Source organism: Puma concolor, chromosome C1 (assembly GCF_028749965.1).
Source record: "Puma concolor isolate L17-30 chromosome C1, mPumCon1.1.hap2, whole genome shotgun sequence".
Classification (NCBI taxonomy): Eukaryota; Metazoa; Chordata; class Mammalia; order Carnivora; family Felidae; genus Puma; species Puma concolor.
In genome coordinates this window covers 15390597-15406158 of record NC_141674.1, presented here as the reverse complement: position 1 = coordinate 15406158, position 15562 = coordinate 15390597, and the positions used below count along the sequence as shown (strand labels likewise).

The 15562-nt window shown below is 38.6% G+C and overlaps 1 protein-coding gene and 1 long non-coding RNA gene across 48 annotated transcripts in view; one reads left to right on the top strand and one right to left on the bottom strand.

Moving 5' to 3' along the window:
- The window catches only part of EIF4G3 (eukaryotic translation initiation factor 4 gamma 3), a 315852-nt gene that overhangs the window by 182542 nt on the left and 117748 nt on the right, over positions 1-15562 (top strand). For 37 of the 43 annotated variants that reach the window (XM_086715926.1, XM_086715923.1, XM_086715919.1 and 34 more), the window contains 3 exons: positions 2305-2402; positions 4898-5020; positions 13355-13463. In XM_086715926.1, the coding sequence (XP_086572052.1) occupies positions 2305-2402; positions 4898-5020; positions 13355-13463 (330 nt within the window). The remainder of the gene's footprint in view (positions 1-2304; positions 2403-4897; positions 5021-13354; positions 13464-15562) is intronic. The other 6 variants (XM_086715929.1, XM_086715921.1, XM_086715916.1 and 3 more) reach the window with 1 other exon arrangement.
- The window catches only part of LOC147577828 (uncharacterized), a 44750-nt gene continuing 30213 nt past the window's right edge, over positions 1026-15562 (bottom strand). For all 5 annotated transcript variants that reach the window (XR_015254523.1, XR_015254526.1, XR_015254522.1 and 2 more), the window contains one exon: positions 1026-1303. This is a non-coding gene — a long non-coding RNA (uncharacterized LOC147577828). The remainder of the gene's footprint in view (positions 1304-15562) is intronic.

Genomic DNA, 15562 nt, shown 5'->3' with positions numbered 1-15562 from the left:
CTTAAAATAAATTTTTTTAATGTTTATTTATTTATTTTTGAAGCAGAGAGAAGGGAAGCAGGGAAGGAGCGAGAGAGAAAGAGGGAGACACAGAATCCAAAGCAGGCTTCAGGCTCTTAGTTGTCAGCACAGAGTTCGATGCAGGCTGTGAGATCATGACCTGAGCTGAAGTCAGTCACTCAACCAGCTGAACCACCCAGGCGCCCCCAAATAAATGTTTTTAAATGCCTCTGACTATATAAGAAGTTTCATTAGTATATTCTAAAAGATAACCATTGTTTGGTAAGGTAGAATGCCTGCTCTGCTGGGGTCCACAGTTGACTTGATATTCTGCTGTGTTTAACTCTGTGAGATATCGTATGCTACCAGGTTTATTCAGCTGGTATTTATTATATGTGTATTATATGCCAGTCCCTATCTGAGTTATGTTTGACTGAGAACCGTTTCATTAGAACAATCTGTATTTTTTCTTAAAGGGCTGATTCACCTTTCACTTAGTTTAAAAAATATGGCAAGGTGAGCAGATTGTGTTGCTTCTCTAGCAGCATTTGAAACCAATTTCAGGGGATTGTTTTCTGAGTTTTAGAACTAGTGACATTATACGGTAGTGAAGAATTGCTTATGTAAGCTTGATTTTGTTGGGCGCTGGGGTGGCTCAGTCAGTAGGCATCCACCTTCAGCTCAGGTGGTGATCTCATGGTTTGTGAGTTTTAGCCCCGCACCAGGCTCTCTGCTCTCAGCACAAAGCCTGCTTTGGATCCTCTGTCCCTTCTCTCTTCTCCTCACTCTCTCTCTCCCTCTCTCTCAAAAATAAACAAACATAAACAGAAATAAGATTGGCTACGGTGTTGTTCTACATTGAGTTTTTTGAAATCCTCATTACGCCCCCTGTTGAGATCTTCTCCAAATTTGATTGTGACCTACACAGTTCTGGTACTGCAAATCATATTGCTTCCAAGAAATTGCCACTTGAAGATTATTGTGATGATGGTGGGGATGGTTTGATGTTGATGATGACAGCGATAGTAGAGCCAACGTTATTTGTTTATTAAAGTACCAAAAAGTTTGCCTGTGTTAATAACTATCTTCATACCTTCATTTTTTTCCTTCTTGTTCTCACGACTCAGTATCAGTGCTCCTAACAAAGTCTAGTCTTCTACTTGAGCAGTAGATTGCAGCATTTTACACATTTAAGGCTCCTTCTCCAGCTGTTCTTTTCTCCCCTTCTGGCATTATTATTTTCTTTCTCCCCATCTGCTGGATTAGTCCTTTCAGCATATAAGTGTATGATTTCATTCATGTCCTTAAGGGGAAAAAAACAAACATTTTTTTGCTTCTCTTAATTATAGCACAACTTTTAAGAAAAGGAGTTACCTGGGGTGCCTGGGTGGCTCAGTTGGTTGAGCACCTGACTTCAGCTCGGGTCATGATCTCATGGCTCTTGGGTTCGAGCCCCGCGTCGGGCTCTGTGCTGACAGCTCAGGGCCTGGAGCCTGCTTCTGATTCTGTGTCTCCCTCCCCTCAGCTCCTCCCCTGTTCACACTCTGTCTCTCAAAATAAATAAAGATTAAAAAAAAAATTTTTTTTAAAGAAAAAAAGAAAAGGAGTTACCTATGCTGAACTGTCTTCATTTCCATCTCATTCACTATTGGACCCACCCTAATCAGGAGGCATCCCCCTCACCAGTACCCGTGTAACTTTTGTCATGGTCGTCAGTGAATTCTACTTTAGTGAATCTTAGTTGACCTCTCAGTGCCATTTGACATAGAACCACTGTCACAGGGAGCCACCATCAAGGCTTAGCAAATGTCCTGCTGTTGGAGCAGAAAAAAGCCTAACAGTGGTTCTCTGTCAGTAGGGAGAAGAATTAAACCATTCCCAATCCACAAGATGATCAGATATATTCTCTTGCCTCTGACTAAACCCACACACAAAACATATTCACAGAAACCCTTGTTTAAGAATCTCATTGCAGGGAATGGGTGGGCCCCCAGAATAGATTTTTAAAAGCAGTGCTATAGTTTGATTAGTTTTTTGAAAGGTAACTGATGGCAGTCTGCAGGAGTTGGTTATTTAGTTGTTTCCATATTGGATGCTGACAAAAAGATCAGTGTTTGGAATCATTCCATGATCACTTTAGTAGAGAGAGGGGAGCTAGTAGATAGAGATGATTAAGAGGAATGTTTTTGTTTGTTACTTTTTTTTTTTTTTAACTGCTTGTTTGGAGACACAGTACCATTAGTAGTCTTATAGTGGTTGACAAAATAACTGAATGCTTCCTCTCATTTTTTTCTAATTCTTTAGGAACGCCTTTTTACCCAAGTCAGCCAGTGTATCAGTCAGCACCAATCATAGTGCCTACGCAGCAGCAGCCCCCTCCAGCCAAGAGAGAGAAAAAAACCGTAAGAGATACTTCTTAATTTTTCCTGTTTTAAAATGGAATGTACACTCATTTGTCAAGTAAGTTTACCCACCGCTGTAGTCATTCATCTCAGTTCACAAATGACTGCATTTTTTGTTCTTCCCTTATGTCCTTACCACTAGATCAGAGGATTTGTATGGACACATACTAGAAAGTAACATTTGCTTAATATCATTTTCAGCATGCACTAAACTAGGTATGCCAGATGACAACATGCCTTCTTCAGAAACTGGGAGGGTTTGTCTGCTAAGACCTTGCTAAGTGGGAGAAGTTTGAGCTCAGTTTTCACATACTGATTATTGTCCTTGAACTTTGTCCTGTTCAGTTCTACATTCAAATATGAACTGACCACAGGAAATCAGCAGAAGAGAACTGAGCAAAGTATTAATGACAACAATAAAAATCCTCCCTGTTGGAATAGATTTCTTTTTCGAAACAGCAGAATTTAGAAAATGTATTTTAATTATTTTAAAGAGGTTACGGGGGCTTTGTATCTGTCTAGTAAGGCAGACTCAAGCAAATTAGAATGCAGTAATAGAAAATTCAGGTTGTAGGACATCCTGTAGAAGAGTGGCTCGCAATCTTTTACCTATTAGGACACACAAAATGGAATTCACAAAGATAAGATAGGTGGGAGGGATATCATCATAGTGAATACATCTTCTTTTTTAATTTTTTTTTTTTTTACATCTAGTCAATATTCTTGACAGTGCTCTCGGTAAAAATTAATAAAACTCAAAACTTGGTTCTTTTCTTATCAGACACATGTTTCTTGTGCACACATCACAATAAACAGCACATGCCAGTGTTGCCAGACACTACAGTTGAGAAAGTATGCTTTGGAAATGTTAAAACCTCATGGGAGATGTTGGACTTGCAGAACGTTCAGGATGCACAAACATTAATAAAGAAGAGAATGAAAGTGAAAGACATAATAGATGCTACTGTAGAAGAAAATAGAACAAATGAATTAGAAGCAATATTTAAAACTGTAGTAGAAACAAGTTTCTTTACCTGAAAACATAGCTGATACTAGGAATCTTACTGAAAAACTCCCAAAGCAGCTTCCAGATCCAGGTGGTTTTATTAATGAATTCTTTGCTATTTCTATGAAGCCAGGGCTACCTTGGCTGCTCTCTGGAGGTGAGGATAGCAAAGAGGGCCTTTAGGTCTCAGCAACATCACAGGTTGGAAGGCCTAGATCCTGGGGCTCCCTCTCCTTTATAGCACCATCTCCACTGATATCAGTGAGCATAGGTAGCCTTTAAAAAAGTAAGAGAACCGGGGCGCCTGGGTGGCGCAGTCGGTTAAGCGTCCGACTTCAGCCAGGTCACCATCTCGCGGTCCGTGAGTTTGAGCCCCGCATCAGGCTCTGGGCTGATGGCTCAGAGCCTGGAGCCTGTTTCCGATTCTGTGTCTCCCTCTCTCTCTCTGCCCCTCCCCTGTTCATGCTCTGTCTCTCTCTGTCCCAAAAATAAATAAACGTTGAAAAAAAAATTTTTTTTAAATAAAATAAAATAAAAAAGTAAGAGAACCACGTACATTGTTCTGCATCTTGCTTCTTTTCACCTACCAGTACCTCTTGATGATCATTCCATCTCAGTACATGTGGATTTATTTCATTCTGTCTACTGTCTGTTTGGTATTTAATTGTAAGGATGTAGCATAATTTTTTAATTACTGTGTTCTTGATTAGCCTTGAGATTGTTTCTATGCCTTTGCTCAAAAAGCCTCTGTTACAGTTAGCATTCTTACATGCATATGTAAGTCTATCTGCAACATAAACTCCTATTTCTTTTTTTTTTTAAATTTTTTTTTTTTTCAACGTTTTTATTTATTTATGGGACAGACAGAGACAGAGCACGAACGGGGGAGGGGCAGAGAGAGAGGGAGACACAGAATCGGAAACAGGCTCCAGGCTCCGAGCCATCAGCCCAGAGCCTGACGCGGGGCTCGAACTCGCGGACCGCGAGATCGTGACCTGGCTGAAGTCGGACGCTTAACCGACTGCGCCACCCAGGCGCCCCAATAAACTCCTATTTCTAATTACTAGGATATGTACATTTTTCATTTTGTTAAGGAACCATTTATGACCCTTAAAACTTCGTTCTACAGAGTAAGATGTATTTTAAAACGATTTTACTTATGAATTTTATGTTAATTATTGTACATAAAATCAGTCAATTTGGCAGTGCTTATAAGACAAGTGTTAATACTTGGCCTTTTTGACCTAGAAATTCAGCGAATTGGATCTCTTTTTAGCTTGTTACTCTAATTTGTTCAAGTCAGAACTAATGTCCCAAATTTCTTTGAATGACCCCATATGGTTCTGTGACTGAAATAAAGTCAGATGTGGTGATTATCAACTTTGATATTTATAGGTTGCCCAGGTTTTACCTTTAATACATCGTATGCCTATAAATGTACTATACAGATACCCATCTCTAAATATGCCATCTTGTTCTGACCTTATAGATAAGAATTCGGGATCCAAACCAGGGAGGGAAAGATATAACAGAGGAGATTATGTCTGGAGGTGGCAGCAGAAATCCTACCCCACCCATAGGGAGACCCACTTCCACACCTACTCCTCCTCAGGTAAGACGGAGTCAGCCGTGAGGGATGATGCTGTGTATTTGTTCACTAACCTCTGCTGGACTCGTCTTTTTTCTGTGGCTACTTTCTGACTTTTCATGTCCATCAGTTGTCTCAGAACCTCAAATGATGTCTAAACAGACATGTTCTTTCACTTTACAAATTGTTATAACTTCAGATTTTTATTGGTAACATTTCTGTGTATTGTTTCCACATTCAGAGCATAGCTTTTGCCACTCTTCCTAGTGAGCTATTGCATGATACCAAAAGGAGTTGCAGTTCCTATGGAAACCTCTTCAATAAATGTGTATTTCATGTTTCAATATGGAGCCCTAGAAATTAAATGCTGTACACTATGTTCATGAAAACTTTTGAGGTTGAAAATTTAAACATTGTTATTTAACAGTATTGTTTGGGGCAATGCCTATGTAATTCAGAGCATATGTAGATGTATCTTAGGCATACCTCTTACCTTTTAGGACACACAAATAGGCTTTTTGATTGGAGGTTGTCTTCTTTAATTATTTACATGGGTTATTAGGAAATTCTACCAGTTAAGCACCATCTTGTTCCTGTTACAGAATATAGTTATCATGGTCTTCAAAAAGTTCACTTTCTTGCTTTTAGAAATCAAGACATTCCAGGAGAAGCTGGAGTTTAATAACCTGTAGTAGAGGCTGGAATTTCCTGAATTTGCCAATATTTTTATTTCATCACTTGGTCACTTTAAATTTTGATAAACCATGGAGAGGAGTTAAGAGATTTTCAAAGCTTCAAAATACCTAAACTGTGAGCTCAGCATAGAAAACAGATAGAATGAAAATTATTAAGGAGTTGTGGGGGCTGCTTGCTTCCCTCATTTGTGGTTTGATGGTGAGGTATTCTTCAGGGCCCAGTTTATAAATATGTGATACATGGATAATTAACTCTCATTTCACAATGCTAGACCATTGACTTGATTTTAGTAACATAGTTTAAAAAAGTTGTTAAAAACGTTTTTAAAAATTGGTGTCACAAATACATGACTGAGTTTAGAGTCTCTTAAAGATTTGTGAATTTATTTAATTTCTTCCCTAGAAGTGAACATGGGAGAGGTAACATTTACATGCTTATTTAAGTTATATACTTATGTACTCAGTTATGTAGGGGCATACTACAGAAAAACTTGGAATTGGTTGATGAGGACAGTTAAATTTTGGTCTATATTTTTCCCCACGTTAATTAAAACATCATCATTTTCAAGCTATATACCTGACAACCTTTGGTTGACTTGTGTTCAGTTCTCAACTTGGACATGTGCTAATATATTTTTTTTGCATTTTAATTCCCTGTGTTTTGATTTTCTTAATCTTACCAAGCTTGATATCCTACCCTCTTGTGGTTACCTTTGGCTACAGAAGTCCGTTTTTTGTTTTGTTTTGTTTTTTAATTTTTCATCAGGGACCACAGGCCTAAATACAAGTATATTTGCGTAAACATAAAGGACATTAAATGTCCACTTTTAATTTGTAAAGGCCATCAATCAGTAATTATAATTGGTAATACTTTTGATGCATCCTATTGTCATGAGGCATCAGTTTATTTTATTCGGTAATTACACTTAAAACCACATTAATCTATTGTCTTTCCAAGTTCATGGAATGAACACATACCTTTTTACCAGAGACATATGTACTAAAGGGGAAAATATCTCAAGAACAACCACATAAGCATGATGATGGCAGCTGACTCTTGGCTTCACTTTTGGAAATTCATAGTGGTGCCCATAATGTAGGAGAGAACATCTCTTGTTAAAGGAGTCATTTACTACTTCCCGTCTGTTATATTGGGTAAAAATGTTGATCCAGTGTTTCAAAAGAAGCTAAAAATCTTTATGTAAAAAATTGGCCTATTTTAAATGTTGGTGGCTAATTCTAACACATAGCACTGTGCCAGCCTAAGAAAATCCATTAGGCTTAGCCTAATGATTGCTAGTTTGCAACTGTGGTCTAATTCTAGATAGATCCTGAACCATACTCTAGTTACTAAGACTGCAGATGAGACAATCCTCTGCTTGAGAATTTATGACTGAATAGTAATACTCTATTGCTTTTGACCTTACAGTGTATCTGCTTTGAGCCACAGTTGCAGGTGCTATGAATAGCAAAGTCTTTCCCTATCTCTTGAGGTCATCCCAGTCTTTTTTTTTTTTTTTTTTTTTTTCAACGTTTATTTATTTTTGGGACAGAGAGAGACAGAGCATGAACGGGGGAGGGGCAGAGAGAGAGGGAGACACAGAATCAGAAACAGGCTCCAGGCTCTGAGCCATCAGCCCAGAGCCTGATGCGGGGCTCGAACTCACAGACCGCGAGATCGTGACCTGGCTGAAGTCGGACGCTTAACCGACTGCGCCACCCAGGCGCCCCAATCCCAGTCTTTTTAAGTGAGGCAGAGGACACTTACTAACATATGTATTACCAGTCCTCCTGTGAAGTGTGTACAGAGAATTATGAAGGCACAGATGTGACCAAGTGGGGCAGGATTGCAGCACAGGCTCAAATGTGTTGGATCCCAGAAACCTGTTAATGGTAGTGCCGGTAAGATAGTACAGGGAAGGGATTTAAAAGCTGTGGCTCAGAACCAGACATACTTGGTTTCAAGTCCCAGTTCCAATACTTAATTTTGTAACGTTAGCCAAATTGCTTAATTTTCCAGAGGCTTAGTTTCCACTTTTTTTTTTTTTTTTAATTTTTTTTTTCCAACGTTTATTTATTTTTGGGACAGAGAGAGACAGAGCATGAACAGGGGAGGGGCAGAGAGAGAGGGAGACACAGAATCGGAAACAGGCTCCAGGCTCTGAGCCATCAGCCCAGAGCCCGACGCGGGGCTCGAACTCACGGAGCGCGAGATTGTGACCTGGCTGAAGTCGGACGCTTAACCGACTGCGCCACCCAGGCGCCCCTTAGTTTCCACTTTTAACAATGTAGAAAATAAAACCTATCGTATATAGGTACGATAAGATTAAATGAGAGAAAATGTTTAAACGTTGCTTCAGCTCAGGGCATAGTGAGTGTTCAGTGCACACCACGTATTATTAGTATTGCAGTTTTTGATATTTCTGGAGGAGCAGAGAAGGACTGGAAGCGTCTGGGAAGGCTTCACAGCAGAGATGACATTTGGTCTGAGTTCCCAGATTGATATTCACAACATGAAAAGAGAGAGAAGGATATTCAAGGCAGAGGGACAGTATGTACAAAAGGGTGGCATGTGGAGATGGGAAATTAGACAAAAGGAGGTTATTACCATTTCAGGTGATAAATGAGGGAGTTAGTTGAAGGGAGAGGAAACCTCTTAGAGAAATATGTAGCAATTGGTTACTAAGTAAGGATTACGGAAAGAATGACCTTATAATTTATCATCTAAATTGGGGCAGTTTTAGAATGAATGGGGATGCTGTGGATCATTTTGATGGGGAAACAGGCATGAACCAGTACTGTCCAGTTAAACGGGATGCATGGTTCCCCTGTGTGTAAGAGGGAACAGTCAGAGGTGGCTCTTCAAGCTTAGATACCTGGATTTATAGTGAAATATAGCATGGAGTATATATCAGGGTATCTGAAGAGGGGGATAATGAGTTTCATTTTGGCAGGCATTCAAAAGAAGAAAGTTAATTTAGAGAAACTGTATTAGGTTTATGCAAGGAGAATGGAGAGGAGAAACAGGTTTTTGCTGCTACTGTTTTTACCGTAAATAGTAGATTAAATTTGAAATTGCCCTGCTTCCTTAGTTTTAAAATGATCTGTGGAATAACTCCTGAAGATTTTATATCTCAAAAACATAAAAAATCTAGGTGTGTATATATGTGTGCCCCTGCAGGCGATCACAGTACACAGGCCTAGGTGTGTGGGTAGAGCTCATAGAGTCTGCTAGGACACTTGCTCCACGTCACCACTCTGTGTCACTTAGATTTATGACCTTAGATCACAATGTTGTTAAGTCCTTTTAACCCCTGCTTTTCTCATCAATGAAATGAGGGATTGTACTAATTCCAGACTTCCCTTTCAGCTTTTAAATGTTAAGGTGGGAGGGGCACCTGGGTGGGCTCACTTGGTTAAGCTTCAGACTTTGGCTCGCATCATGATCTCAGAGTTCAGGTTCATGAGCTCAAGTACCACATTGGACTCTCTGCTATCAGCATACAACCCGCTTTAGATCCTCTGTCTCCCCCCCCCCCCCCACCCCTCCCCTGCTCATGTTTTCTGTCTCTCAAAAATAAACATTAGGGGCACTGGGGTGGCTTATTCAGATGAGCGTCTGACTTTAGATTAGGTCATGATCTCATGGTCTTTGGGTTCAAGCGCTATATCGGGCTCTGTGCTGACAGCTTGGAGCCTGGAGCCTGCTTCACATTCTGTGTTTTCCTCTCTATCCCTCCCCTGCTTGCACTCTGTCTCTCTGTCAAAGGTAAACATACATTAAAAAATTAAAAAATTAAAATTAAAAAATGTTTTAAAGTGGGAAAGAAGGAATATTTTTGTTATTTTCCCTCAGCATCACAATCTCTCAGCTACATCTCTCTTGTTGATAGCAATAAGGCACAAGGAACATTTCTGTATTAAGAAATGCTAGAGGGGCGCCTGGATGGCTTAATCAGTTAAGCGTCCGACCTCAGCTCAGGTCATGATCTCACCGCTTATGGGCTCAAGCCCCACATCGGGCTCTGTGCTGACAGCTCAGAGCCTAGAGCCTGCTTTGGACTGTGTATCTCCCTCTCTCTCTCTCTCTCTCTCCCCCTCCCCACCCCCCTCTGTCTCTCTCAACAAAAAGTGCTAGATGCCTGAAACTTTTTATGGGACTCTATAGGGTAAATATAAATACATGATGCTGTATAAGCAAGGCTCCCCAAATTGTCTGCTTCCAAAGGCTGGGGTGATGTCTCAAAATCACTTAATTTTTTTAATGAACTACTTTATATACCTTTCTTTCTCTCCCTACTACCTTTGTTCTTTTTCCTGTTTTAAGAATTACTCTTATAGTGAAGCATTGTTATAACTTGGGAGAGAGTCCTATGCCAGAGTATAGGGACAGAGAAATGTTGGAGACTAGTGATTGATAATGTATTTTAGGAAAGACAGCCTTCCCTGCTATTTGTGAAAATTACAAAGTCATTCAGTCTTCTGAAGAGCTTCTTATAAACTTGATAACTAGAAACCTTAAATTCTAACCATTTGTTAGTTTTATAGTGTTAATAATAATAGTTAAGTTGGATTCTAAAGCTCAGACAGTAATATAAATAATCTATACACTAAGTGGGTAAGTTCCTGCACGAAGAATTTGAAGATTACCACATAACGTAAACAAACCAGTCTTATCTTTCAAAATGTCATTTTGACGACTCTTGTTGTAAGCTCTAGTGAGTCTACATCATTAGTCTACCCTGAAGCATATAGGTATGTTTTTTTTTTAATATTGTCTTCGATAAAGATAGTGGTCATTGAATTAAATCACATTGTTCTTCATCTTTAATAAATTAATTTCTTATTAGTAGTCTCTTTTGACTTAAAAATAGTACTTTTCAGGTTGCCTGGCTGGCTCAGTACATAGGGCATACGACTCTTGATCTCAGGGTTGTTAAGTTTGAACCCCACGTTAGGCGTAGATTACGTGAAGAAAAAGAAAATCAACAGTATTTTTCAGTAGTGTGGAAAATGTTTTAAACTTTAAACAGATATCTAGGTTAAGGTGGATTCTCTCAGAAGTTTTGAATGAGATGTCACAATGAACAGTGACTCTTAGTGGCGAGGGATAAGCTATTGTCTTGCTTAAAATGAATTTGTACATGGACAGCCAGAGGGTCCTATTTAGAATTATAGAGCAGGGTTGTTGATTTCATCAGGTCTGTTTCCATCAGGGTCTGAAGCAGGCTCCAAGCTCTGAGCTGTCAGCATAGAGACAGACACGGAGCTCAAACTCACCGAGAGATCATGACCTAGGCTGAAGTTGGTTGCTTAACCGACTGAGCTGCTCAGGTGCCCCAGCATTTTTAAAAAAAGAAAAGACGCTTGCAAGACCCCTCTTGGAAGAATACCCTGAGGCAAAGCCTCCCCACCTTCCGGGGTGTGAGGAATAGGGGAAGAGAGGGTATGTCTGTCCCTTAGGCTAATTAGTCAAGACTCAAGTCAGGACTTTTTTGTATGTATTTCATGAGGAAAAAATATGAAATTAGATGTTAAGCTAAAATTTAAGATTATCCTTAATTAAAATTAATCTAAAACAAGGTGAGCGTATTGAATTATATTGATGTGAATTTTATTTTCTTGATGCTTTCAGAGCCTTAGAGAATGTTAAAAGTGAAAAGACTTAATCTTTATTCAATTGTTTTACATTTTACAGCTGAGGAAACCCAAGAGGTTCTTTCCTAGCACTTTGTGGTTCTATAACCATGTACTGGATACTAGTATTTGGAACTGTGATTTAACCAACAGGTTTACCTCAGTGCCTTCTTATAAATGCATATATATAAAATCTTCCTAGGACTTTAATTTAAAAATATCTGTGCAGTTATCTCTTTAATATGATTGCAGATATTTTAATCTGAGCTTGAAAAATTCTGATCAGTACAGATTTATAGATATCAGTAGCTTTTACCGTCTTAAACATTTCGTCTCATGTATAGATGTCATTCTGTCTACCTAAGTTCCTAGGTAACTGGAGTTAATACTTTCTTCCTTTTAGATAAATAGTAAAATTTACAAGTCTTTCTTTCCTGTTTAATAAATGCTAACTAACGTAGACTCTTTCCTTTGTTCTAGAGCTATTTTCAGCCTTAGAATTGAACTGAGCCTGTATTTTCATTTATAGCTCTGAAGTGGTCCTAATTTTTGAATTTTAATAACAGCTTTTTTTCCCACCAGTACTAAGGATTCAGAGTAGAGTAATCATGGCAATACTTTTCATTTATTCATGATTCAAAGTGAAAACAGTAACTGACTTCATTTTTTTGTATATGAAAATATAATTTTAGTAGTCTTCATTTAGAAATAATTGTGGAATATGATGAGCACTCTCATGATCTAATGAATAGGTAAAATAATAGTATTTTCTGTATTCCTGTCTGTTATTCTGTACAGTCCAGATAAAATCAAATATAAATTGCATGTTCATTCTGAAAGCATTGTTACTTAAATGACGTGATAAATGGTATGTATCTGAACGGATTTTTTAATATTAGTTTCCTGTGCTAAATGAGACTTACAAATTTGAAAATATTGTTTATTGACTCTCACTTTTTTAAGTGGCCCTACCCACCCCATATTCATTCATACCTTAATTTTCCCTCGCATCTAAAACACACACATGCATGCACACACAGAAAATCAGAATTGTGCAGGGACTCTGCTCTGATAGCTCTGATAGAATTCATTGTAGGAGATCATAGCTATCCAAAAAAAAATGACCTTAGATTTCTGAGGAGAGACACTGCTTTGTTTTGTGGCTTTTGTGTAACCCTCAAATCCAGAACAAATACCTGCCTGGAAAGTGATGTAGAATGAGTGTTCCTTGTCCTTTCTTTTGTCATTTTGTTCCCTCTAAGTTGAACGATGGCTGCAACTTTTTCAACTTACTCTGCTAGGATTTTGATGGCCACTTTTGATTCCAGTGAAGTGGTTGAGTGAAAATGAAGAGTTTCCTTTTAGCTCTGAAAAACAGATCTTTTACCTAGATTTCTGACTCTGAAAAGATAACTGTCCTTCACCCAGAATCTAAAGACATTTTAAAGTGAAAATGCCTTAGATGAAGATGCATTTCACCCGTGTGATTATATAGACAAATGGCAAAAATCACTCTTCAGTATTGTTTTCTTGAATCAGTGACTGGCTTTAAAACATCATATTTTGTTTGTTCAGCTTTGGTCAGATGAACCACTTTGCTAGGTAGTTTGTAAGTGAAGTTGACCAGATCCCTTTGGTCTTTGACTGGGAGAGGTTAAATTACCTTTTAGATGTGATGTCTGTTGTTAGGTTGAAAAAAGTTCCTTCTTAGATGGAACCCTGGAGAATGCATTTGTACTAATGATTTCTGTGCTTTCTTCTCTTGCTGTGGTTAATAGTAATCATCTCTTTTCCTTCCCCTTTCCTGCTGCCTCTTTCCTTTTCTTCCCGTTTTCTGTACTTTTTGAATTATTAAACTGGCCTATGTATTTTTTTTTCCTTGCTTTTTTTCTTTTCTTTTTGTTTTTTTCCTTCTAATTTTGTGATCTCCTGCCCCACTCTGTCTTCCCTACTTGCTTGGGTTCCATGTTGCTAGTTTTTATGTTCGCACGCTCATTATCACCCTTTTTTGTACTTCAAATCCCAGCAGCTGTCCAGCCAGGTCCCTGAGCACAGCCCTCTGGTTTATGGGACTGTGGAGAGCACTCATCTTGCTGCCAGCACCCCTGTCACTGCAGCTAGCGACCAGAAGCAAGGTTTGTGTATAACTGTTTTCTTCCCTCCTTTTTAATTTTAATTACATTCCCCTCAGCGTTTAAGGGTATGAGCAGAACATCTGAAGCTTATTTAGATACTAAACAAAACTTTGAGATGGAAAATCAAAGTGTTCTACCTCTAGGAAGGTAAAGTAGGGTTGATAAGTAAAATTTTTTCCTGTATTTTATTAATGCCTCACTATCTATTTATTTATAGGTCAAAACTTGGTTGCCTGAAGCTGTTCTGAGTGGGTGTGTGTGTGTGTTTAGGGAAAACAATGTTGGGGAAATAAATCAAAGTATATATTGCTTTATAAGAATAACACCGTTTTATTAATATATTTAACATGTTCTTTTGTATCTTGCTATTTAAAAAAAATTTTTTTTTAACGTTTATTTATTTAAAAAAAAAATTTTTTTTTCAACGTTTATTTATTTTTGGGACAGAGAGAGACAGAGCATGAACGGGGAAGGGGCAGAGAGAGAGGGAGACACAGAATCGGAAACAGGCTCTGAGCCATCAGCCCAGAGCCTGACGCGGGGCTCGAACTCACGGACCGCGAGATCGTGACCTGGCCGAAGTCGGACGCTTAACCGACTGCGCCACCCAGGCGCCCCCAACGTTTATTTATTTTGAAGACAGAGACAAAGCATGAATGGGGGAGGGTCGGAGAGAGGGAGACACAGAATCTGAAACAGGCTCCAGGCTCTGAGCTGTCACCACAGAGCCCAACGTGGGGCTCGAACTCACGGACCGGGAGATCATGACCTGAGCCGAAGTCGGCCGCTTAACTGACTGAGCCACCCAGGCGCCCCTGTATCTTGCTATTTTTAAAAACATGAAATATTTCTTAGAAATTTGGCTCTGTAGCCTCAGTTCTGTAACACTCAGTTTATCCTAGCTCCATTTCCATCATGTATAGTATTTGGTCTTGATGAGTCATTATACTATGGATCACAGTTAAACCAGGGTCCCTACTCCTATTTACCTTGAACATGAAGTTGGTTGAAATAAGTGTACACATTGCCTTTTGGATTATAAATAGAAAACTGTAGGGAAGTTTCATGTCAGAAAATGAGATATCACAGTCTCTCTTTCTTGCTTGCTAAGTTGGATTTAGGTTGACCTTAACCAAAATTGGGGAACAATTGTCTGTCATCAGGCATAAGGGAAAGCAAGTGATACTGAGCATGCTTTGATCATGTTTCTGACTTCTTCTAAGAATGAGTGGAAAGCATAAGTGATTTCTAATTTTTTGAATTACTCCTTCCTCCCTTGTTAGCTGGCTGTTACTAAATGTACTTTCTAAAAAATTACTCTTTAAAAGGTACTTGGGAATTGGCACATAACCTAAGGATGGTATTGAATGTAATTGATTTTTTACTGGACTGCAAGTTAATCATACTTAGAAACTTCTGTTTGATTTCAATGTTTTCTACAGCATACAAAGATAATAGGATGTATTTTCTCTTTAGTATTGAGGAACCTAGTAAACTCGAACAGAGACGTGTCCTATATTTTATTTGTTTTATAAGATTGTTTTAAACGAAAAAATAGGTATCAAACCCCAACCTGGCATGCTTCTAAAAGTTGTACTGTCCGATACGTCTTCTGGCAGTGTTCAGAGATAGACTCATGCATGCTTAGAGTTAAATTTTTTAATATGAAAGCCATTCACCTTTCAGGAATGCACTTTGTAGGTATTATGGAAGACCACTTTCTTTCTCCAATGATAGAGCGTTTTTGAGTCAAGAATCAGAATGTTTTTAATCTAAGTAGAAAAGAATTTTCAGGGTATTCTCTTCAAAACTTTATTAGTTTTGCAGAGTTGTAATCCCTTTGCTAGTTAGAATTATGCTAAGTATATTGAATACTTAACCATCACATAAGGCCTCAAACCCTACCTATCCTCTAGGCAAACTTCAGCTAGGCCACGATACAAAGAATTCATAAGATGTCTTAATGATGATAGCTCTGCCTGCTACAATTTTTAGAATATAAAACACCTTCACTTTGTCATATTTAGGTCTTGATTTCCATAAGGAAGAATACAGAAGTATTGGTTTCCTCTTGGTTCTTTATGTTTAGTGGACCTTTG